Source organism: Armigeres subalbatus, chromosome 3 (assembly GCF_024139115.2).
Source record: "Armigeres subalbatus isolate Guangzhou_Male chromosome 3, GZ_Asu_2, whole genome shotgun sequence".
Classification (NCBI taxonomy): Eukaryota; Metazoa; Arthropoda; class Insecta; order Diptera; family Culicidae; genus Armigeres; species Armigeres subalbatus.
This window is the reverse complement of record NC_085141.1, coordinates 394630648-394654424: the sequence shown is the minus strand read 5'-3', so window position 1 is coordinate 394654424 and position 23777 is coordinate 394630648. Positions and strand designations below refer to the sequence as shown.

The window sequence follows — 23777 nt, the reverse complement described above, 5'->3', positions numbered from 1 at the left end:
TGATGAATCTAATCATCCTGAACGTGTCAGATTTTTTTCCGACTCAGAAATCGAAAGGAACATGGTTTAATTTAAAAATTAATAGAAAATGCTTCCTCGACATTTTCGGTCTTGTTTGACGTACGGAACAATATGATTCAAACGCACTAGCAAAACACCCCAGGGCACTTGACTCAACCTTTGATAGTTAGGGTCTGTCTCAATTGGATAATTAAACTGAAATTAAACTTAAAAGTGACATCTCAATAATTATCAAATAACCCTGCTCGCAGAGTAAGATTACTTTTGACAGATATCGAATCATTTTGCATCGATGTCTTATTGGAATTGTTGGGTAGCACCAGCCATTTCTATGACTGGGTTATGTGCTAATTTTCGAACTGTCACTTTTAAGTTTAATTCTCCAAATGAGACAGAGCCTTAGAATTTTACCAGAATTTTTATAACAACGGTTCAAGTATTCTTGACCGATGCACTATCGTTTGCAACCATAAACAAGGTAGGGCTTTAGGACCCAATTGGTCATGATGTCATAAAGTCATGTGAAATATACCGATTATTCTACGCAATCAAACTACCGATTTATTTTTTAAAAAACCTGGCCGCCCGGTTGCGGCTCACATCTCTAATCTTCGTTGCGGTCTGTCAAAATAAATTTTGTTTTCGGCTGTATCGTGAAACAGCAAATTCCCCGACAAGCGTTCAGTAGTAGAATTTGTTTCTAAAATTGCATTATTTTCTAGCGTTGAAATTTTAGCACGGAAAGTTTCAAAATGACCACGGATATTGCCCGTAATCCGGAAGCCCCCGGTTTCAGTTTCGAAAACTGCCGCAGGTACGTATTCGAGTTAAGTTTTGTCAAGTCACCCCTAACCTCTGCACTGTTCGCTTCCGTCTTAGAAATGCCCAATTGGTGAAGCAGGGATTTGTTCCACCCAAGATGATCAAGACCGGAACAACCATCGTGGGAATAATTTACAAGGATGGTGTGATTTTGGGTGCTGATACCAGGGCTACGGAGGGGCCAATTGTGGCGGATAAGAATTGCGAAAAGATCCATTACTTGGCCAAGAACATGTATTGCTGTGGAGCGGGAACGGCCGCTGATACGGAAATGACCACGCAAATGATTTCTTCCAACTTGGAACTGCATCGATTGAATACTGGCAGGACGGTTCCCGTTGTCGCGGCCAACACTATGCTGAAGCAGTTTTTATTCCGCTATCAAGGGTATGTTAGCGCTGCGCTAGTTTTGGGAGGCGTAGACAGTACCGGATCCTACATCTATTGCATCTATCCGCACGGATCTACAGATAAGCTGCCGTACGCTACGATGGGCTCCGGTAGTTTGGCCGCCATGTCGGTGTTCGAATCGCGCTGGAAACCCGATATGGAAGAGGAGGAAGGCAAGAAGCTAGTCCGCGATGCGATTGCGGCCGGTGTATTCAACGATTTGGGTTCCGGGTCGAACATTGACCTGTGCGTGATCAAGAAGGACGGAGCGCAGTATCTGCGAACATTCGAGGAAGCGAACAAGAAGGGCACTCGTACGTTGAACTATGACTTCCAGCCCGGAACGACGGGAGTTCTGCAGAGTAAGAGTTTCAAGATCGATATAACCGAGGAGTGTGTGCGTACGCTGATTCCGGAGGGTGGAGTCGAGAGTATGGATACGGCTTAAGATGTACGTTGGTTAACTTTGTCAGAGATGGGAAGACTAAGGTCTAAATAAATTGGTCTGTCAATAAAAGAATAAGTTTTGAATAAGCTTTTGAAAAAAAAAACCGGCAGGTGATTTTTGAATTCGTGAATTATTGAAAAAAAAAAAATCCCGTAACTGGACACCTTTACGAGGTGTATAACGAAGTTACAGTTACCATGGCCACATTATCTGCTTCAGACAAATCCTGTTCCAACGGATAGTTCCTCAACATCTAACTAACTCAGCAGTAGTTTAAAAGGTTTCGCTAAATCTGTGGTTTTCCGGTAAGTAGAGGCTGTAGGCAATATAAGCCACCCTCAATTTGAGCTTATTGACAACATTTATCATGTCATAGTTAATGCTCATAACACACGAAAGTTCTATGAGAAGTTAAACCGTTCACGTAAGGGCTACGTGCCACAGCCTGATATGTGTAAGGACATAAACGGGAACTTTCTTACGAACGAGCGTGAGGTGATCCAAAGGTGGCGGCAGCACTACGAAGAACACCTGAATGGCGATGTGGCAGACGAAGATGGTGGTATGGTGATGGACCTGGGAGAACCCGCGCAGGACATAATTTTACCGGCTCCGGATCTTATAGTGAAAAATGGAACAATACATCTAGTCAGATGATGATGATGATGATGTACTACCATCTATTGTAGCAAGGCACCTGCCGATAGCACTGGCCATATCTGACAAACGATTTGATCATGATTATATTATTGTTAATATTTCATCAAACTCCTGTATGAAGGGCCAAAAATGGGTGGGGTGGTTCCATAAGCAGAGGCACTTATGCGAATCCACGGGATGAATAGAGAATCTCCTTCCAGAAGAAAGTTCGTACATACAATAATATAATCTAGCCCTCGTCTCCCAGATTGACCCAATAGATGGGGAGAAGAGCCCGCCCTTTATCCACGAGATGTTAACAATAGGAAGTTGGCGATTCCACTCTTCCTATCCAAATCGTTTCAATCGGGTGCCCTGATGGTACTTTTATATAATCATATAGTTTCGATGTTATATATACAATGGAATTCTCTCACCGAATTTCCACATGTTTGTCCTGGATCGGCGAGACCGTCTCTTCAATATCAGCATGCTTTATATAAGTAGAATGTCTTCAAGGATGGAAAAGCCAATTATTCGTCGAGGAATATCCTTTTTGAAATCAGGAAATATGTTTCGTTTTGAATTGTAAATTTAGAATAGAGTTCTTGAATCCTTATTAATTGTAACGTGATTGAAGTTACAAACAATTGCTCTTGTCAGATTCTTAAAAAACGTTGTTTTGTTCAATTTCTGTACGATTCGATATCATGACACTGTGATTATCAGCAAAACGCCCTACCAACTGCACCAGATACGCTTACCGTTGCAGTATGGAACAATACATCTAGTCAGGAACAGAAAAAGTCACTTCAACTACACTCAAACAGTTGACATCCAACACACAATCAAATCGCCAGTCCTTTGCAAATAAATCTATTTTGAGCGTATGAGAAGGCACCGCGGAGGCGGAAGTGATTGGCCGGTGGACGCAAATGAAATAGGGTATTCAATCATGGTTTGAACTAGTGTAAAGCGTACCATGGTTTGAGCCATAAGCATACTGTAAGTGATAGAGTTTATTTAATCTTTCGTGCATATTGTTCAAAAGCTGCATGTATCCGCAAGTAGGCTCCGCCAAAGCGATCGTGTGCCGCTCAAAGCGCACAAGCCCAAGTGGTGGGACGCTAAACAGACCTTCGACGAGGCAGGAGGTTTGCGCGACCCAATAAGCCGCCTTTAAAATCAACCATTACGAACGACATAGAAGATAAAGATTTTTATGTATTGCACAGGCCACTCCGGCCTTAGGCTGGTAATGAAATAAAAAGCCCAGATTAATCCACCTAGCGGTGATGGTGCCTTTCTCGCGCAAAAAGTAATAAAATAAATGTAGTCTTAACGCTTGCACCTCGATGATGTACAAGAAAGGTAAAATATATCAAAAGAAAGCCATTTTTATCTGTAATCTATTGACATCATAGTACAATTGAAAAATAGTTTTAAGTAGTTGAAATAATAATCATGGTTTGAACTAAAATAAATTGTGGTTTGAACTTGGTAAATGCAGTCAAGCTCTACTACTGTTGTCCGCTAGGAGCGCCGCATGCGCCTAGCGGGAGCATTTTTTACATTTCCAATATGAAAAAATCGCAATTTTCATGTCGTTAAGTTATACTAATCAAATGCGAAAAGATAAATAGTAAAGCAAATTTGCTTTTCTATACTGTCATGAATCGCATATTTGTCCCATATGAACAGGGAACCCAACTAATGCGATTCAGTATAGGTTTCCTTAGCGTTTCATGCATGTAATTAGTACACTAAGGTTTTTTTTACGTCGCTCCATGTACCGCGTAAAAAAAACCGCGTTATTTAAAAAAAAACGACGTAAAAAAAACCGCGCTATTTTAAAAAAACGACGTAAAAAAAACTATTGGGGGGCTTAGAAAATTTTATATGTTGGTGCCTATTGGGGACTTAGAACATTTTTTTTATGCCGGTGCCTACTGGGGACTTAGAAAATTTTAATTTGGGATTTATAATGAACGGGGCTTCTTCCTATTTGTTTGCTAGGTGTTGTTTGTAGGTCATAGTACGCTAGTATGGATCGTGATATGGTACATGGTTTTTGTGATATGAAACCAAGAATGTGTTCCGATCTATGCTCAAGCTCATCCAAGAATCTCCTGAAATAAGGCCTTGAGATCTATAAAGATCTGTCCTCTTGTTTCAAATATGGTACATGCTCTACGTGACTCATAGAATAGATTCTGTTCAAAGCATAAGTTCTTGGTCATCCAAAAATTTCCGAAGTAAGACCTTTGGATCTCTGGATTCTGGAACCCATTTTGATGAGCTCAGCTCCGACACCATCCTCGCCAGCTGCTTTATTGGTCTTTAGCTGTCTGATAGCATCTTTAGCTTCCCTCAGGGTAAGGGCAGAATGGATCCTTTTCATCATCAGTGCTTCCGGCGTGTAGGCTATGAACGTTGATTATGCTTGAGCTGAAGAATCGGTCTTTGACCCTCAACCTGCACATTCTCTTATGAATCGGTCACCACCAGATCGCGCCTTTGAATATCGCCCATCACTATGGGGACAAGAAGGCGATACGCAGCGAGCAAAATAAATCGATCAGTTGAAGATAATTTGACGACCCTCCGTGAACTGTAAGGATGGCGACGTGCATCTACTGATCGAACTGAATGTAGATGGATTTTGTGTACATACAATACTTTGTGATGATGATGATGATGATGATACTACCATCTATTGTAGCAAGGCACCTGCCGATAGCACTGGCCATATCTGACAAACGATTTGATCATGATTATACTATTGTATGTATTTCATCAAACTCCTGTATGAAGGGCCAAAAATGGGTGGGGTGGTTCCATAAGCAAAGACACTTATGCGAATCCACGGGATGAATAGAGAATCTCCTTCCAGAAGAAAGTTCGTACACACAAAATTATAATCTAGCCCTCGTTTCCCAGATTGACCCAATAGATGGGGAGAAGAGCCCGCCCTTTATCCACGAGATGTTAACAATAGGAAGTTGGCGATTCCACTCTTCCTATCCAAATCGCTTTAATCGGGTGCCCTGATGGTTTTTTTTTTCAGTGGTCATATAATTTGGTAAATATTTATATATAGATATATATCATGTATAATGGAATTCTCTCACCAAGTTTTATTTCGTATATCCTGGATGAGGGAGGACCTTTCTTCAACATCAGCTAGTTTTAGATTTGTGCTGTCTTCAGAGATGGAAAACCAATAGTTCGGAATATTCTTGGATAAATTGCAAAACAGACTTCTTGATTTCTTTTCATTGTGAAACAGGCGGATAGATCTTTGGTTACGCGTAGAGATCTAAAGGCCTTACTTCGGAAGTTTTATGGATGATCAAGAAGTTATGCTTTGAACACAATCTTCTCAATGAGTCACACAGAGCATGTACCGTATTTGAAACAGGCGGACAGATCTTTGGTTACGCGTGTAGATCTAAAGGCCTTGCTTCGGGAATTTTTTGGATGACCAATAACTTAGGCTTTGAACACAATCTATTCTATGAGTTACACAGAGCATGTACCATATTTGAAACAGGCGGACAGATCTTTGGTTACGCGTGTAGATCTAAAGGCCTTGCTTCGGGAATTTTTTGGATGACCAATAACTTAGGCTTTGAACACAATCTATTCTATGAGTAACACAGAGCATGTACCATATTTGAAACAGGCGGACGGATCTTTGGTTACGCGTGTAGATCTCAAGGCCTTGCTTCGGGAATTTTTCGGATGACCAATAACTTAGGCTTTGAACACAATCTATTCTATGAGTAACACAGAGCATGTACCATATTTGAAACAAGAGGACAGATCTTTATAGATCTCAAGGCCTTATTTCATAGATCTTAAGGCCTTATTTCAGGAGATTCTTGGATGATCTTGAGCATAGATCGGAACACATTCCTGGTTTCATATCACAAAAACCATGTACCATATCACGATCCATACTAGCGTACTATGACCTACAAACAACACCTAGCAAACAAATAGGAAGAAGCCCCGTTCATTATAAATCCCAAATCAAAATTTTCCCAGTAGGCACCGGTCCCCAATAGGCACCAACATATAAAATTTTCTAAGTCCTCCAATAGGTTTTTTTTTACGTCGTTTTTTTTTTAAATAGCGCGGTTTTATTTCACGTCGTTTTTTTTTTTCAAATAACGCGGTTTTTTTTTACGTCGGTACCGCGTAAAAATATCCGCGTAAAAAAAACCGCGCAAAAAAAAACTGCGTAAAAAAAAACTTCAGTGTATTATATTTATATAGGAGCTGCTGCCAGTAGTTCAAAATGTGGTACGAATCAAACTAATGTAATTATAACTTTTTTCAATTAAACTAAGCCTAAATATGTGAACCCAGGATGTTTTTAGAAATATAATGAACCAAACTTCCATATAAACTAAAGTTCGCAGTTGCAGGGGTGGTAGCGATGAATGTCGTTCAAAATAGTGACTTTAGTGACCAACGATGACGAAAAAGTGACCAAATAGTGACTTTCCATTGCAGGTTTTTTTCATGTTTCTTACAACGGATGGCATGACGAACGGATCAAATTTGAAGAAAAGGAGAAGATCAAGAACAGATTATCAAGAATCCATAATTAAAAGAGGAGCAAGACTTATCAAGAGACTCCAAACCTCTTCTGGCATTTTGTGAATCAAGAACCAGAAATCACGAACGCATCTTATGAAGAAAATCAAGCTTGCAGATTTATCAAGAGCATCAATATGCGAGAAATTATTCAAGAAATACCAGAAGAATGGACCTTTCTCCTTCCACTAAAACGGCCTGAAAAATAAGTGAAGGGTGGAAGCTTGGTGACCGTGGCAAATCAAGAAGCTCCCTGTTTTTCAAGACGCATGAATACGGTTCGTGACGGCATCCGGTGAATTAAGGGCCAAAATCACGACAAGAACATCAAGGTTGAAGATCTATCAACAACACCGAAGTCAATCAAATGAATACCTACGCGATTTTCTTCATAAGATGCGTTCGTCACGTCTAAGTGATTTCTGGTTCTTGATTCACAAAATGCCAGGAGACGTTTGGAGTCTCTTGATAAGTCTTGCTCCTCTTTTAATTATGGATTTTTGATAATCTGTTCTTGATCTTCTCCTTTTCTTCAAATTTGATCCGTTCGTCATGCCATCCGTTGTAAGTGACTTTTGTATAAAATTTCGTACCGGGTTGTATAGCGCTACAAGTTGCATTAGGATTGTTGCGGGAATTATAGATTGCAAACTAGTGATTTATTTTTGAAATCCTTATCTAGAATACTATCATAAATCAAGAAAAGGCAAAAACAACAAAAGCATGAGGATTACTGCTTCTAGCCACGCCTATTTTCATCGTAAGGAGGGAGAGGAAGCAAGAGGCCAGTGACTGCGACACTCTCATAAGAACCACGGAGTTGGATATTAAGGATCAGCCAGAAGCTAGCAATGTGACCATGGTACCTCATATTAAGTAACAGTAGTGAGTAACAAGTTGTGTCACAAAATTATGTTTATAATTGTAATATTAATTTGAGCTCGAAGTATTCCGTATAACAGCCAAAAAATGATGTAAAATTATAATTGCAGAGGCGTCGCGTCCGCATGTGCAACCTGTGCACTGCACAGGTAGCCATTTTGTCCCTAACATTTAAACTCTCAATAGATTTCTTGTCATTCTTATACAAATACTTGGATCATGCGCATTTATCATATGTTTAGTACAAATTTAACCATTGGCGTAACTAAGGAAAAATTCTAGGGGGGGCTATAATTAAAAAAAAATCCATATTTAATAAAAAATTCAAGCACAGAAAAGTTATCGTTTTTGATCGATGCTCGACTAATGTATACTGTTCGCAAGTTTGTCTACGAGACACCTATTTCAATACACTAATAATACACGTATTAAAAATGATGTTCGTTGATTTCAGCCCTCATGATTTAAAAACAATTCCGGAAATATTGATAGGTTTGGAAAACAATATGAGCTTAGCCAAACAAAAAAAAAGTCTAGATCTTTATAAATCCATCCAATACAATTTCAAGTTCTCTTTCATTCAACAGTAAGTTACCTCTTTCTAAAATTTCAGGATTTGCTAAAAGTTTCTAGAATATCAAGAAACCTAGCAATAATTGCATAATTTCTAGTACACTTGACCGGACAATTCTTCAGCAAGAAAATGCATTCAAAAGAAATACTATTCATCTTTTCGAGAGATCGTATGGTTATTTGATACGCATGTTTTAATTGAATTTTTTATATACGAATCTCTGGAATAAATTAAAAACCTACAAAAATAAAGATTTGTTAGAAATTCTTCGGTAATCTAAACAATTTATGTCTATTTTAAACTTAAATAATTTACCTTTCCCATCGAACATTGTATCTCGTTTTATTGTCTCAGTCGATTCTTAGGCTTATTTTAGGTCAATCTTCTCGAGAAACCCATATTTTGTAAGCCTCTAACTATTTTTAAAATCGAAGACAAAAACCGAAAAAGTACTGCACGTGTGAACCGGCCTGAAAAATTCATCCGATGTTCGTCCAAATCGGGCAAATGTTAGGCCAATCTTAAAAAAACAACACTTTTTCGATTTTTGTTTTAAATTTTGAAAATAGCTAGAGACGTCAAAAACATGGGTTCTTTGGAAAAGTTGATCTTAAATAAGCCAAAGAATCGATTGGGCGATTTTTTTTTGACGGGAAAGGTCAATTTGTCCAAAATTCCATACTGCTCAGTCTTTAGTATTTTAGTTGAATTTTCGTCTTATTATGGTCTGTTACTCTTATTGATCAGCAAGAAATCGCTGTTCCTACTTCAACTACTTTCAACAATGATACCTGGTGTTGAGAAACAAGGGAGCGTATTGTACTTCGTATTCAGCATTCTTATCGCAAGATATAACAATTGCTGTAGTGCTTCAAAAAGAGAAATGTTTAAGAAAATTCATACACATATCTGCAATACTTCTGCAAAGTAGCCAAAATTCTGGGGCCCTCCTTAGCCGTGCGGTAAGATGTGCGGCTACAAAGCAAGACCATGCTGAGGGTGGCTGGGTTCGATTCCCGGTACCGGTCTAGGCAATTCTCGGATTGAAAATTGTCTCGACTTCTCTGGACATAAGAGTATCGTCGTGTTGGCGTCATGATATACGAATGCGAAAATGGTAAGCGGGCTTAGAAACCTCGCAGTTAATAACTGTGGAAGTGCTCAATGAACACTAAGCTGCGAAGCGGCAATGTCCCAGTGGGGATGTAATGCCAACGAAGAAGAAGAAGAACATTGGCGTAACTACAGCGGGGCTAGGGGGGGCTATAGCCCCACCTAGAATCAAATTAGCCCCCCCTAGAATTTTTGCTACAGAGAGTGAATTTTTTTCATGGTATCTCTGCGAAACACTACAGCAAGTTGATTACACTTTATTAAGTTTTTGAACTTGGAATAATTCTCGCCCGATTTTTTAAAACATCGAATGTCAAAAGGAGAGGCCTCCGGTTCATCAACCCCATAACTAAGGTTATCCTACAACAAATGTACGTATGAATTGAAATTATTTACGTTTTCCTTTTACGAACAAAAAATATCACAAGTCAGTCAAAAAGCCGCTTGGTGCGGTTTGGCAGAACCCCGACCATATACAAATAATATCTGGCTTTCTAACATAATCCTAAAAGATGCTTCGCATTCCTGAAAGGATTATGGTTAGAATCCATTCGAGAATGTTATTACCAAATACAGAGTACAGTATGGCCATATCGTATCTATTTCTTTCTTCTTATTTGTCTGGTAAAGTTCGTCAAAACTTTGAGATTTCAGGGAAGGTAAATGAAACTCAAACGAATTCATACAACTCCTATGACTTCTTATGAGGTCGGGGCTAAATATCGTTTGTTATATCCAAGTCGTCGAAAGATGAGTTGAAATGGCGAACTGATAGACCAACTTTTGAACAATATACATTACACTGTAAACCCGGCATTACTCATTAAAGAGTAAAATGGACCCATTTTTTGACGATATATGAAACTGTCAAAATAATGAGTAATTCAAAAATTTTGATTGTGGGTAATTTGTGTCCACTTTCAATTTCAATGATTTTACGCATTAATGGGTGAAAAAATAGTTTGCGACAAATCTACATAAGACTGCCGTCACGAAAAGTTGACTGAAGTTAAAGTGAGCATTGTTTTAGTTTTATTTGGTTTGTATGTTTTAATCTATATGATTTATATTCATTTCAGCAAAAGAAACTTTTCAATCTTCGCAGACAGCTGATTGTCGGAAAAGCATTAGGTTTGCGAGGAAATGTCGATGGATGAATTCGATTTCAGCTTTTGGAGTAATCGCTGGCCCGCTTAATTAAATCCCCGGGAAAATACGCGATGGTTCCAAGAAGTGCCGGAAGCATTAAGTGAGAAGGTTATTTTAATTATTTCCGAGATTATTTCTTCTAAATGTGCCAGCTGAATTTTGAAGCTTGTTCCCGCAGAGAGAATGCTCTCGCGGGTGCGGTACTCTCGGCGGTACTGCCATTGAAAGATGTATTTATTTATTATTGGTGAAATAAAACGATTTTATTTAATGTAAATATTCGGCAACTGTTTAATTATTGATTGAATTGCAATTGAAGTGGAATCAAGAGTGAAATTTATTATTAGCGATTTTCAAAATAATAAAGAGTGAATTTTACCCATCGTCAACAGAAAAACCTTTTCAAATAATGGGTGAAATTTACTCTTTTTTGACGTACAAGTTGTTTACTCATTAATGAGTAAACGATGTTTACTCTTTTAATGAGTTGAACTATTTAACTTCATAGTGGGTACTTTTTTACCCATTAAAGAGTACTTTGGTGGCACAGTGTAGTTTGGTTGAGCATCGGGCGAAAACGATAACTTTTGTTTAAAAAAAAATGACTGTTAAAAAATAAAATTTTGAAAAGCTAGCCCCCTAGAATTTTTCGTTAGTTACGCCAATGAAGAAGAAGCCAAAATTCTAGAGGGGGCTAATTTTATCCTAGGTGGGGCTAAAGCCCCCCCTAGCCCCCCTGTAGTTACGCCAATGAATTTAACGATTGAGTATAAATACATAATCGTAAAATAGGCACGGAATTTTTACAGGCGACATGTGATATGAGGCAACCGAAATGCTACGATGGGGGCGCGTTATATTTTACTCCACGATACCGAAACGACGACGCACCGCCACATGTTGTCCAACACGTGCACTTTCAGCAGAGAACGGTTTGCCATGCATCATACACGCATTATTTTGTATGTGTAGGTCATCCGCTTTAACCGCAATCGGCGATGTATAGGTAACCATAGGGATCCTATAATGAGAGATATGCAAATACTTTTCCAGACGATTTAGCAACGCTGTTACTTTTGTTTGCAAATGCTTCCAGCACTTGCCAAAATGCGCAAAATGTTGAAGCTTGTATATGACTTTGCATTTGATAACAATTTGGAATATGTTTGTCTGTCCACTAACAGTGTTTAAATAAGCATTATCACTAAAATAAAAGTGCAATTAAAATAGGCGAAACACGATACATAAACTAGATTACTTCTACTCGCGAAAGTGAAACAAATTGTTTATTCGATGAAACTTTTCTTAAAATCTATCTCAATACCTCTCAACCTCGTCTCAATCTGCAACAATAACAACGTTCATTTGGCTCACGTTTTGACAGTTCTCAATGCTCGATTGGCTTACAATGGCCGCTTTCGCATATCTCTCATTATAGGATCCCTAGGTAGCCAAAGCGTTCATCGGTGGCAGTGCACGGTTTGGTGCCAATGCAGAAAAGCACATCGGTTTGGTGCCTACCTACCGAGTAGGTAACCCATACCGCATCAAACAGCGCATGCGCGTTTGGTTGAAGAACGCGCAATCGGAACAAAATAGAAAAATAATAGAGGCGGTGCTCTCTCAAAGCGTTCCAAGGCGAAAGTTCGATTTTGAAACAGCACATTGGATCACAAGCGTTTTAACATTTCATATTGATTGGGATTATGGTTTATGATGAATTTTTCGTCAAATCCAATATCCAAAAGCTATTCGTAGAATAGATAGGGTAGAAAAATCTAAAGGGTTATGTACAAGACACGACCGCCCAACGTAAACTACGTAGAACAGTTTGCTGCATTGAGGAATATAGTTATATTTTAAGATAATTAATTCTATTACTTATGTTACTGGTTTAGAACAAAATTACCATAACTTAAAATATAAAAATGTTGGATACCGTAGTCAGGGGTGACGTCCGAGCCCTCACCGATAGTCTGCAGGTAGGATACCAAAATCGTTCAAAAGGTCACTTATAATTCAGTTTTATTGTTCTCAGATACATTAAATCTATTCTACAAGCATTCTATGTAGTTGAAACAGTGACCCATTCTCACCCCATTTGACCCGTTGTATCCCTGACGACGGTACGATAACTTAAAATTTTAACTTTAAAACCCCAAGTGGTAATAAGGGTAATAATGCTTTTCGCAATTCCAACTGTTGCATTCGACTTAGAGTAAAATTAGTAGGGATTCAGTTTCATTCCAAATTTTCGCCCACTATTCTAGTTTATTTGTAGTAATATATAGGTGGATATAGTGGAGTATGTTTATTAAATAATACTATTCTGAAATAAAAATAACTCACTAGCGTTACATGGTTATTATATCCCAAGCAGCACACGTTGAGCCAATCTTGTTGCAGTAACCATATTGTGAGAGAATTCGGGCATATATAAGTTACTGTGATCGATGTGCAATATGTTTGTTGCTGGGGTTGTATACTGGTGAGTGCGTGTACCACGATTTAGCGATTTTACGACAGACAGAAGAATATCGGCTCTGGCTACGGACAAACAGGTACCTCTGTCCAATGGTAGTCAGAGCATCGAGTCATCACTGGTGGAAGAATACGAGCCTTGGAACTTTGGCAGAATCTCAGCCTTCTGTTATTTGGAGTGACCAGGAATAGTTTGCAGAGAAGGGATAGTCGTATTGTTGAGTCCGACAAAAAAGCGCGAGTCGATAAAACCCGGTTGCGCCAACTAGAAATCAACAAATACTAGCCATGTACCGTTTTGACTCAAATTCCGAACATGACTCATATTCCGAACTTTAGCTTTTAAAAGCCCATTTTAACTTTATTCGTGTAATTTTCTCCACAGGAGTTTGAATTTGTTCGTTATCTTGATCCTCAGTGCGGGAAACCAATGACAGTTTTAGTTTTAGGGCGCTAAAAGTCAGAACGGTACCAAAAACCAAGCCATTCGGTTGAGATGCGCCAGAGTAGTAAACGCTGCGGACGGGAATAGGGTATTTGTGCTATTTTATTACAATCTAACTCCCACTATCTGGCAGTGGCATTATGGATAACATATTCGTGCAACCATATTATTAATATGATTGCAAGAATCTTAGATCCGGGAGCAAGAAAGTAATAGTTCTATTGTAACCTATAGCCCGTTTCAATAAAGTATGCGTTCCGAAGCTATAGCCGTATACAATAAGCCCCGCATGATTGTACCCACAGAGTATCTGAAGTGCATTCAAACTTCCTGAATTAAAATTGAAATCTTTTGATTTTGCCGCATATTTAACAATAAACATATAATTCACAATTTGCAGTTTATCATAAAATGGCTTACCATTTTCCTAAGTTATCTTTGAACCGAACATGTTTGTTCATTTGCATTGCGATTATCGCATTATGACATTGCATCGCCGTTGCTAACAATCGTTCATCCTATCTTTGCACAAATATGCGCTTGTATGTAGGGGAAAATACCTATTCCTGGCAGTCTAAGACATTCGCCAAATAGAATGATAGAAATAATGAATAAATACACTAAAACACAGGTTTAGTTCAACTGGTATACATTTGTATGCTCTTTCTTTGATGATTGGTGTTCACTAAATATAACAGCTTTTACCACAAACTCAGTAAATTTAATATAAAGTAACAGGTCAACGTTTCTTCTATTGGCATAGCAATTTCTATTTTCAGCAATGAGTTTGCTCTCTTTAGCAACTAGACATGGAAGTAGAAAACTGGTAATGTATTGGTGCCAAATGCTGGTTGTTTATATCCACCAGTAGTAAAATTCATTCATAATTATCGGCCGCACGCTCATCTCGCTTTACTCAATTTTGGAACAAACTTTATTGTTTATCAAATTGGCTTGAAACAAAACATGGATTTTTAGCCTTGGCATCAAGGATCAAGGATGTAGACATATAGGCAAAAGCATTTAAACACATTGTAAAACAAATTTAACCCTTATGCGGCCAACAAAAAACCGACGTGAATGGCAGATAGGGTACCCGTGTACCCAGATATTGATATTATCATAACTTTTACCATTTTCAACCTATTTGAATAATGTTGGCCATTTTGGAGAGGGGAACTTAAATGCTTTTTGTCCGCTGCCAAGATTTACATCTTTTGTCTTTTGTAATGCCTTAGAGTCGTAAGCAAAAGTCTATCAACCAGTTTCAAATATACAACTTGCTCTTTGCGGTCCTTACATGATATGTTTGTTTCATAAAAAAATCATGGTGGTTGTGTACAAGACATGACCGCTCGGCGTAAACTACGTAAAACCAAATCTATACACATAAGAATGAATTTTTGTCTGTCTGCCCTTATAGACTAGAAAACGGCATGAACATTTGTGTGTAGAGGTTTTTGGGAACGATTAAGGTTCTTATGATGGTATTAGACCCCTCCTCTTCTGGAAGGGGGGCTCCCATGCAAATTAAATACAAATTTCTGCTTTAATCGAAAATTAATCCAAAAAAATGGAATCAAAATTTGCAAATATCGAATACTTTATCGTTTTTTAAATAATGTAAAAAATATATAATTAATCAATGTTAGGTGAAACGAAGCTCGTCGGTTCTGGTAGTATAGTATATTAACAATATATTCCACCTCGTGAGTCTTCATATATGAATAATGGGCAGCACTGTCCTATCCAGCCGCTGGAGCCACCCCATTCTTACACTACGTTTCACAGTTGAATAATAGATAATACCCTAAAAGTAGGCAATTATTTATGGTTGAAATGCGCTATGTAGGAACGGGAATCGTTATGATTGTTTTGAGCTTGATTGATAAGAGCTTGGAAAGTATTGAAGTTGCAAATGGAAAACGATCCTGTCAGCCACATAAGGGTTAAAATACTATGGTGTGGCTATCACTTTTGATATAATTCATGGTCTGCGTACAAATCTGAATAGAAGCATTTGTATTTTAACATTTTTTTTAAATAAATGCCATCGCCGGATATTTTGTTCGTATTTTGCTTAAATAAAATCACATAGAATTGTGCGTGGTATCTTTTTAGCGTGTGTTTGAAATGCTCACCAACACATTCTCCCGCTCTATTCCGAAGTGTGCTGCTGTCAAAGAAAACGAACAGTTCCGATTTTATTTAGTGAAACATAGAGCAAATATAGCATAAATTTGCTCTTTGTGGTGATAATCAAGTGTTGATAAAGTGTAAAAAGTAGTTTACGTACTTAATTTGTCGTGTCATACGCAATAAATAGGAGAAACAGGCGATCCAAAAAAGTAAGTAACAGTTTGCTTTTCGTGCGCTGCTTTCTTTGGCAATGCAATAATAGCAAGGATTTCGTACGTGCAAATTTGTTTCGGTGATTAACACATCAGATCTTGCTACTTTTACACAAACAACTTATTCAAATGAAAGCTTAGACATGAAATTGTGTGATTGAATCATAATTATGTTCATAAATAGTGTATGTTTGCTGGAAAACACAAATATTGTTGAGGGTGCCAACAACCGTCGCACCCTGCCAATGCCGTATTCTACCCTATATCGCCGACTGCGGTCACTGCTCTGGCCCTACTTTTTGTGGCAAACTGAGGTGCGAAGCACCGCACAAAAAGAAGAGCCCAAAAAACAACTACACTGAACGACGGCCGAATGAGACTCACGTTCACGTTGCGAACGGGAAAAAGAGGTGCTGCCAAAATGGTCCAATACCCTACTTTAACGTTGATAATAAAATGTTTCAATAGAACTGGAAAATTGGTGGAGAGTTTCCGAGTCGATTGATATATAAATCTCAAAAATCCATCGAAAGATGAATGCGCTATTAACGTTCAAAATCTTACATGATTTCGTGACGGTCTCGGATTTGGAAATTTTCATTTGTCACCCTGTATCAGAGTCTTCCCCTTAGACGTAGTTTACGTCAAAAATGTCAATGGTTAACACAAATTAATGAAAAATTGCATGATCAGATGTGTACGTTGATGGAGGGAAGTACACATCTAAAAATGTTCGACAACTCTCCACGTGGTATGAAAACAGCCCAACTAAAATAGAATAATTAATAATTGACTAACGTTTAGATTACAGATATGTTCCGATTTTATTACGTTTCGATTTTGTCACGCTCCGAATTCGTCAACAAAATTATTCCGTTTTTATCAACAAGAAAATTCAATCATTTTTTTTAGAGATTTAGCCTTTAAAATAAAATAACTTGGGTTATTTTTTGGTTAAATGTTGTATTTATAATATTTCAAGCACTAACGGTAGTAAGACCGTAACTAACAAGAGAGGATTCTTTTCACCGACTTCCCCTCATCGAAATAAAATTGATAAGATGCGGGTTTGTTTGCCCTTTATTACTTCAGGACGAAGGATTACATCGTTATGTAGCGTTCTGATATAACTGAAAAATCGTTGAAATACTTTTTCGGATGCTCTAGGCCGTCCAAACTATTCTGGAGTACATATCCTCGAATGCATCAAGAAATATGTCTACAAAAAAAAAATGTCCTAAGCTGAAATATATGCCCAAAAATATTTATGTGATCATAAGACATAAATAAATCGCCTCCTTTGAGCGTGTTTACAGCGGCACACTAGGAGTTAACTTTCTCAAATCAGTATGGCGAAAGGCTTATACCGATTTTGTCACTGTTCCGATTTTATCAACTGAAACTCACGGAGCGTGTTGATAAAAACGGAACATATCTGTATAAGCTTCATTGTAGAGAGCCCATTTTTCTGATATGTATGACATGCTAATTAAAAATATGTATTACCTGTCTAATCATTCTTAATATATTTCAATTTTATGAACACATAATTATTAAGACTTGTCTCATTCTACGAAATAACTTGAATTAAAATTTAAAGATACCGTTTCATTGAATAGCTGTGATTAGTTTGTTTTCAAATTACACTTTCACTTTAAGTTTAGTTTGAGCTTAATTCGATAAATTAGATGTAGCTTAGAAGCAGATAGACGAAACATATGGGAAACACGGTTGGAGATAGATCGTTCATATTGGATGTGTCATTTCAGGTCAGTTTTTTTTTCAAAATATTTAACTATGATACGAGAAGCACGAACAATTATCAACTCGTCATAATTTACATTATTGAATGCTTAACTTTTTTCTACAACAAATATAATTTAAAAAAGTATCACCGGCGCGTGCTTACTCGTAATTTTAATGCTGATACATTGACAGCTATATCAAACAACTGAAAACCGGAATACACGGTGCACAGGTTGAAGAATTGACCACGCGACGCCTCTGTATAATTGATTCCTAGACGGTGAACTATTTGAACTCACAAAACTTATAAATCTCTGGTAGGACCATTTGTATGGAAAATATTGCGTATTAAAAAAAGAAGTATTTTTTTTTAAAAACACCTGTTATTAAACTATGGTTTAATAAGAAATTTAAATGAAGTTTTTGAGATTTTGAACTCGACGTGGCATTCTGCGGAAAATCATAAAAATCCAATAAAACAATGCACAGTGTTGCTTTTTGTCGATTTCGTGCGCTTTTTATTAGCATCGTTTCTGTTGATTTTTCGCTGTAGTTTGTTTGGAGGAAACGTTAGATATCATAAAGGGCTTTTTGAGAAAATCTGTGAAATGATTAATCCACCTAAAAGTGAGATAAAAATTTTACTTTTTCACCTAAACCGTATATGCGTCCTAGTGTTATAGCGGATGGTATTTTAGGCCACTTTGCCAAAATCATGTATCTGTGACTTATACTTTACTAGATATGTGACATTTACAGTGGAAGGCCCCTAAAATCAGTTTTTTGAGCATAACTTTTTTATATGTTTCAGGCACTTTTACACCCTTCTACAAAGTTGTTTGGCTAATAAAAATACACGTTTTTGTCGAACATTGCGAAGCTCTATCTCTTAAAATTGATAAGTTATTTGAGAAAATATGTTTTTCTAGGGTGTTTGAGAATCGTATAACTTGGTCCGGCGCAAAATGGCGCAGACAACTTTTAGTTCTCTGAAGCTGCTGTATGTTGACTCTTGCCTAGCGATTGAAGCTTGTGTTTACACGAAATTACAAACGAGTTATATAGATTTTAAATTTTCTTGTTTTGGCCTTACTCGTACACTAAGATTATGTATAGGCTATAGGATCGCACTAAAAACCAATATTTGATGGTGGCCCATAAGCCCATAGTTTTATATAGAAATTCGATAAACTGAGCTGATGTCTGTATGTGTGTATGTGTAGAAGGGTGTAAAAGTGCCTGAAACATATAAAAAGTTATGCTCAAAAAACTGATTTTAGGGGCCTTCCACGGTAAATGTCACATATCTAGTAAAGTATAAGTCACAGATACATGATTTTTGGCAAAGTGACCTAAAATACCATCCGCTACAACTTTCTCGAAGACACTAGGCGCATATACGGTTTAGGTGAAAAGTAAAATTTTTATCTCACTTTTAGGTGGATTAATCATTTCACAGATTTTCTCAAAAAAAGCCCTTTATGATATCTAACGTTTCCTCCAAACAAACTACAGCGAAAAATCAACAGAAACGATGCTAATAAAAAGCGCACGAAATCGACAAAAAGCAACACTGTGCAATGGTCTTTTATTATAAATCCAGAAATTCTAACAAACTTATTTCTAAATGGCAGTATTAAAGTTCATTAAAATGAGTTATTATGAGTTAAAATAATCTCGAGCTAAAAAATCTTTTAAACCTAATTTTTTTATTATTTTTTAGATTTTAAAAATCCAACCAAATCATTCACCTTCACACTAGTTTTTTGGGTATCTATTCTTAATTGTTAATGACAGAATAGTTCTATAAAAACATGATATTACGGAAATAATTTTAATCAAAAAGTTTTGAATTTAGTGGCTTGGGTCAGAAATACTTCTGACATAACTTGCTCTACAATTTTTTTTTCGAGGCTTATTTCGAAGGTACTTTTTGCCAACGGCGCCCTTATCGCTCATTATTTTTCCTGGCGCTGAGAAACGTCAAACATCATTTTCGTGTGATGAAACTGTGGCTGTTAACTATCTTTGTCACCGGAGGGTATTAATACTCACCAACAGACCTGGTTCTGGTTCCAATACTCCTCAATTATGTACTCTTTACTTGAAGTTAGCCTTTCGCATTTTAACAAATTTGTGAAGGAAAATATTATAGTAGACATAAATAGGAAATACAGTTAACCTCCATGACTCGATGTTCTATGACTCGATATCGACTCATGGAAGCAAATTCTTCTTCTTCTTTTTATTGGCATTACATCCCAATACTGGGACAGAGCCGCCCCGCCGCTTAGTGTTCATTAAACACTTCCACAGTTATTAACTGCGAGAAGCCAGGTTACCATTTTTGCATTCGTATATCATGAGGCTACACGATGATACTTTTATGCCCAGGGAAGTCGAGACAATTTCCAATCCGAAAATTGCCTAGACCAGCACCGGGAATCGAACCCAGCCACCCTCAGCATGGTCTTGCTTTGTAGCCGCGCATCTTACCGCACGGCTAAGGAGGGTCCCTTGGAAGCAAATTATGGCATATTAAAACATATTTTTTTACTGTAATGGTCCCTTCAAACAGCTTCAAGGATTTTCTCTTCCACATCTCGATATTTCCATTAGTTGATGATCCCTTCAACATCGACTCATGGAGGTTTGACTGTAACCTCAAGATTTTCACAACACACCTGGTACACACAACCAGAGCATAAAATAATCACCTTCACGAAGCAACTTCGGGCCGAATATTGACAAACGTCGCATGACTATTCAAAACATAGAATGACTTACTCAGTTTTCTTCTTCACATATTCATTCATTTGATTGGTACTGATAATGGTCACTGCGTTTAATGAAAACATAATTGGCCTTGATTATGTTGACTTTTGGCACTAAAATTGTCCCTCAGTTCAACGTCGGGGTCAGATCTATGTGAGTAATTGTTGAAATCATCATTTAAGTGCTTAGTTTTACAGTAATTTATAAGTTTACGAAATCTAAATAAATACTCACTGACTGATATTTGATCAGAAATTGTCAATGTTCAGTTGAATATGAATATAAACGAAGTGAGGATGACGAAGGCCGATGGGCTTCACCAAAAATATTCGATTATTAAATTTTCAAGCTCTGCACACAACACACAAATTTAATAGATTCACATTTGATTTGGTTGATAATAATAGGTACGAATGATATATTGAACTTTTTTACAACAGGCAATGCAAAAATAGTGACTTTTGGATGCAAATAGTGACTTTTTAGTGACTAGATTCAAAGTAGTGACCAAGTCACTAAAAAGTGACTCGCTACCAGGCCTGCAGTTGTAACATGTCTCTATAATAAATGAACTTTGTTTTGACAGCTCATCTGATGCCTGCCATTTGGTTCAAACTATGATTGGATACCCTAAATCAAAAAAAAAAAAATTCTTGGACATCCTGTATACTTACTTCGGAGAACATAAATTCATCACCGTTTAGACGCTTCGTTGAAAATTCACGGATAATGATTTATCCACTGGAATTTCGGATCTTCACTCTCCACTACTGACAATAAAGATCCGTTGTTTTCTTCACATCGTGTCTTTAATCCACATATTCCCAAAGCAATCCTCCTTATCTGGCTTAATCTTAGAATGTATATTCAGCTTTACCGGGCAATGGGGCACGCACTGAACAGCAAACCACATACGACCAGCAGAGCCGTAAAAATCGTATCGGATAGTTTAACGGTACGACTTTTGGTAGCGAGCGCGGGCACCTGGACCTCCGAACTTCTTCGGTTCGCACCGACGAGGATCGGCAACCAGCAGGGTACGGTCGTACTGGGTCAGGATGTCCTTCAGCTCCTTGCGGGAGGCTTCATCCACATACTTCTGGTAGAAGGAAACCAGGGCCTTGGAGATGGCCTGGCGGATGGCATAGATCTGAGCTACGTGACCACCACCGGAGACCCGGATCCGGATGTCGACGCCGGCGAACTTTTCTTTGCCGAGCAGCAACAGCGGCTCCTGTAGCTTATACTGCAGAACCTTGGGTTCGATTTGGTCCAGAGGGCGGCCATTTACTCGCAGCAGACCCTTTCCGCGTTTGCAGTATGCAACGGCGGTGGCAGTTTTCTGAAAGAAGATAATAGTCGTTATAACAGGAATAAATCAGAATGATAGAACAAGATCAAAATGTTCATCTTGAAATCGCTAGATATGTCTAGAATCTAGCTTAGTAGCTTTAGACAAAGAAAAACCTTTATTACCTAGTCGGCTAACAAAATTTCAGATGCCGGATTTTTACTTTTGTTTACTGTTTCTTATCGTTGGTAACCTTTCAAAAATATTTGTTTTGGTATGCATCAATTCTCTCAACAAAAAGTTGCTAAAACTAGAAAATTTGTTCAAAAGCACTTCATATATTGTAAATGGGAAAGAACCTCCGAAACAGCAAAACTTGATACCTATTCGTCTTTCTGTCAACCGCCAACTTTTAATCCGCTATACGCACAAAATGTATCCTACATGTGGCAACAATTTCATCAAAAAATCACTATAATTACCTTGCGTCCGAAGACTTGCACAGCATTAACGGGTTCTTTACGTGTCTAGAAAGATTTAAAACCACCATTAGCTTATCAAACATTGGATTCAGCAACAAAAAATCATTAATTTTTGAAAGATAATCACCTTCACCATGTCTGATTCTGTACACAAAACCTTCAGAAAAGAAAGGAAGTAGATTTGGGGGCGCTGAACTGAAATTGACGGATTATGACGGTACGAGCTGTCAAATTTGACAACACATGTGAGCTAATGTGGCGCATTTCCTCGAAAAACAATCAAACTGGGGGTGATGCAATATAATATGATGGGTGACACTCATAAAATTTTTTTGGTGAAAATCTGCACACTCCGATCAGGCTATTGCAAGGAATGTAAAATAACAACATTGCCAATGACAACGACATCACAGAGAAACAGACGTCTCACTCAACACATGTTCCATCGTTCAGCTTTTTAACGGTGGATTCAATTTTTTGTAGGTGGTCGATCGGCCACCGATGGCGCTTCCATCGGTTTTGTTTGTGTTTGACGTTTGCTCACTAACGCCATCTGGTTGCCGCTTGACCACACACAGGGTATTTAGCATTGGGCGATAATGTTTTCATGACGATGATTTTGATTGCATTTTGTTCTAAGTGAGACGTCTGTTTATCTGTGACGACATTATCCTCTCTTGTAAATGTTGGGACAAACCCAACTCGCAATAAGCGTTTGTCCCAAACTGCAACAGAATAGGACAATTATCGCCTGTCACGCATTTTGAGAAGTAGTCGGTTTCCGATGATGTTTTTGGTTAAATTAGTATCAGTTATCATAGATCAGACATAAACTTAACCATCTGTTGACATGATTTGCGTTTTACTTCTGAAATAATCAAGTTATCGCAGTTTGAAAAGTTTACAACAATTACCTCTCAATGTTTGTTGCAAATAAAATGGAACGCAACAATGTGTTTATCCTCTGCAGATGGGGACAAAGAGTTATCGCTATTCTCTTTTGTCGCTTGTTTTTCGCATTTTTCAGCGACAATTACATTCCTTGGGCTATTGGGCCAAACACAATTGATACACACCAAATTTTTTTCGCCGAAAATCAGCAAAATTTTGCTGAATTTTGCCGAGCTGAATGATCAGCAATTAATTCAGCAAAAACAAATTACTGAATGTTTCAGTAAGGTGAACTGTCATTTGGTTTGACGACTATTTACTGAACCATCAGCAAATTCAAAAAGTTTGCTGGAAAATTCAGTAAGTTCGGCCAATGCAGGATTTGACAGCTTCATACTGATACTTTTCAGCAAAATGCATCATCAGTGTTTTAATCCCGCATAAATTGTTAAAAGAAAAAATATAGTTTGTTTTGTTTTTGCGTTTTTATAATTTATTTGTCTGATTTAACCGTAACATATAATATATTCGACATACATGAAATAATGTCCATATTTTCGACGATTTTCTATAACCAGGACGATCAAAATCACACCGCATCAGAGCGATTCCAAGCAACAGCATCAAAATTTAAGAAAATTTTTAATTCATGATTTTCTATTGAGTTGAAAC

General features: G+C 37.7%; 2 protein-coding genes across 2 annotated transcripts; one reads left to right on the top strand and one right to left on the bottom strand.

Annotated features, from left to right (window-relative positions):
• The first annotated feature begins 641 nt into the window (after positions 1-641).
• LOC134223971 (proteasome subunit beta type-7) lies at positions 642-1785 on the top strand. The gene is made up of 2 exons (XM_062703187.1): positions 642-835; positions 901-1785. The coding sequence occupies exons 1-2, from the start codon at positions 774-776 to the stop codon at positions 1679-1681; spliced, it is 843 nt and encodes a 280-aa protein (XP_062559171.1). The 5' UTR covers positions 642-773; the 3' UTR covers positions 1682-1785.
• Positions 1786-21228: 19443 nt separating this feature from the next.
• On the bottom strand, positions 21229-22421 carry LOC134223970 (small ribosomal subunit protein uS9). The gene is made up of 3 exons (XM_062703186.1): positions 22342-22421; positions 22215-22259; positions 21229-21783 (listed from the first exon to the last, which is right to left on the bottom strand). The coding sequence occupies exons 1-3, from the start codon at positions 22348-22350 to the stop codon at positions 21391-21393; spliced, it is 447 nt and encodes a 148-aa protein (XP_062559170.1). The 5' UTR covers positions 22351-22421; the 3' UTR covers positions 21229-21390.
• Positions 22422-23777: the final 1356 nt, after the last annotated feature.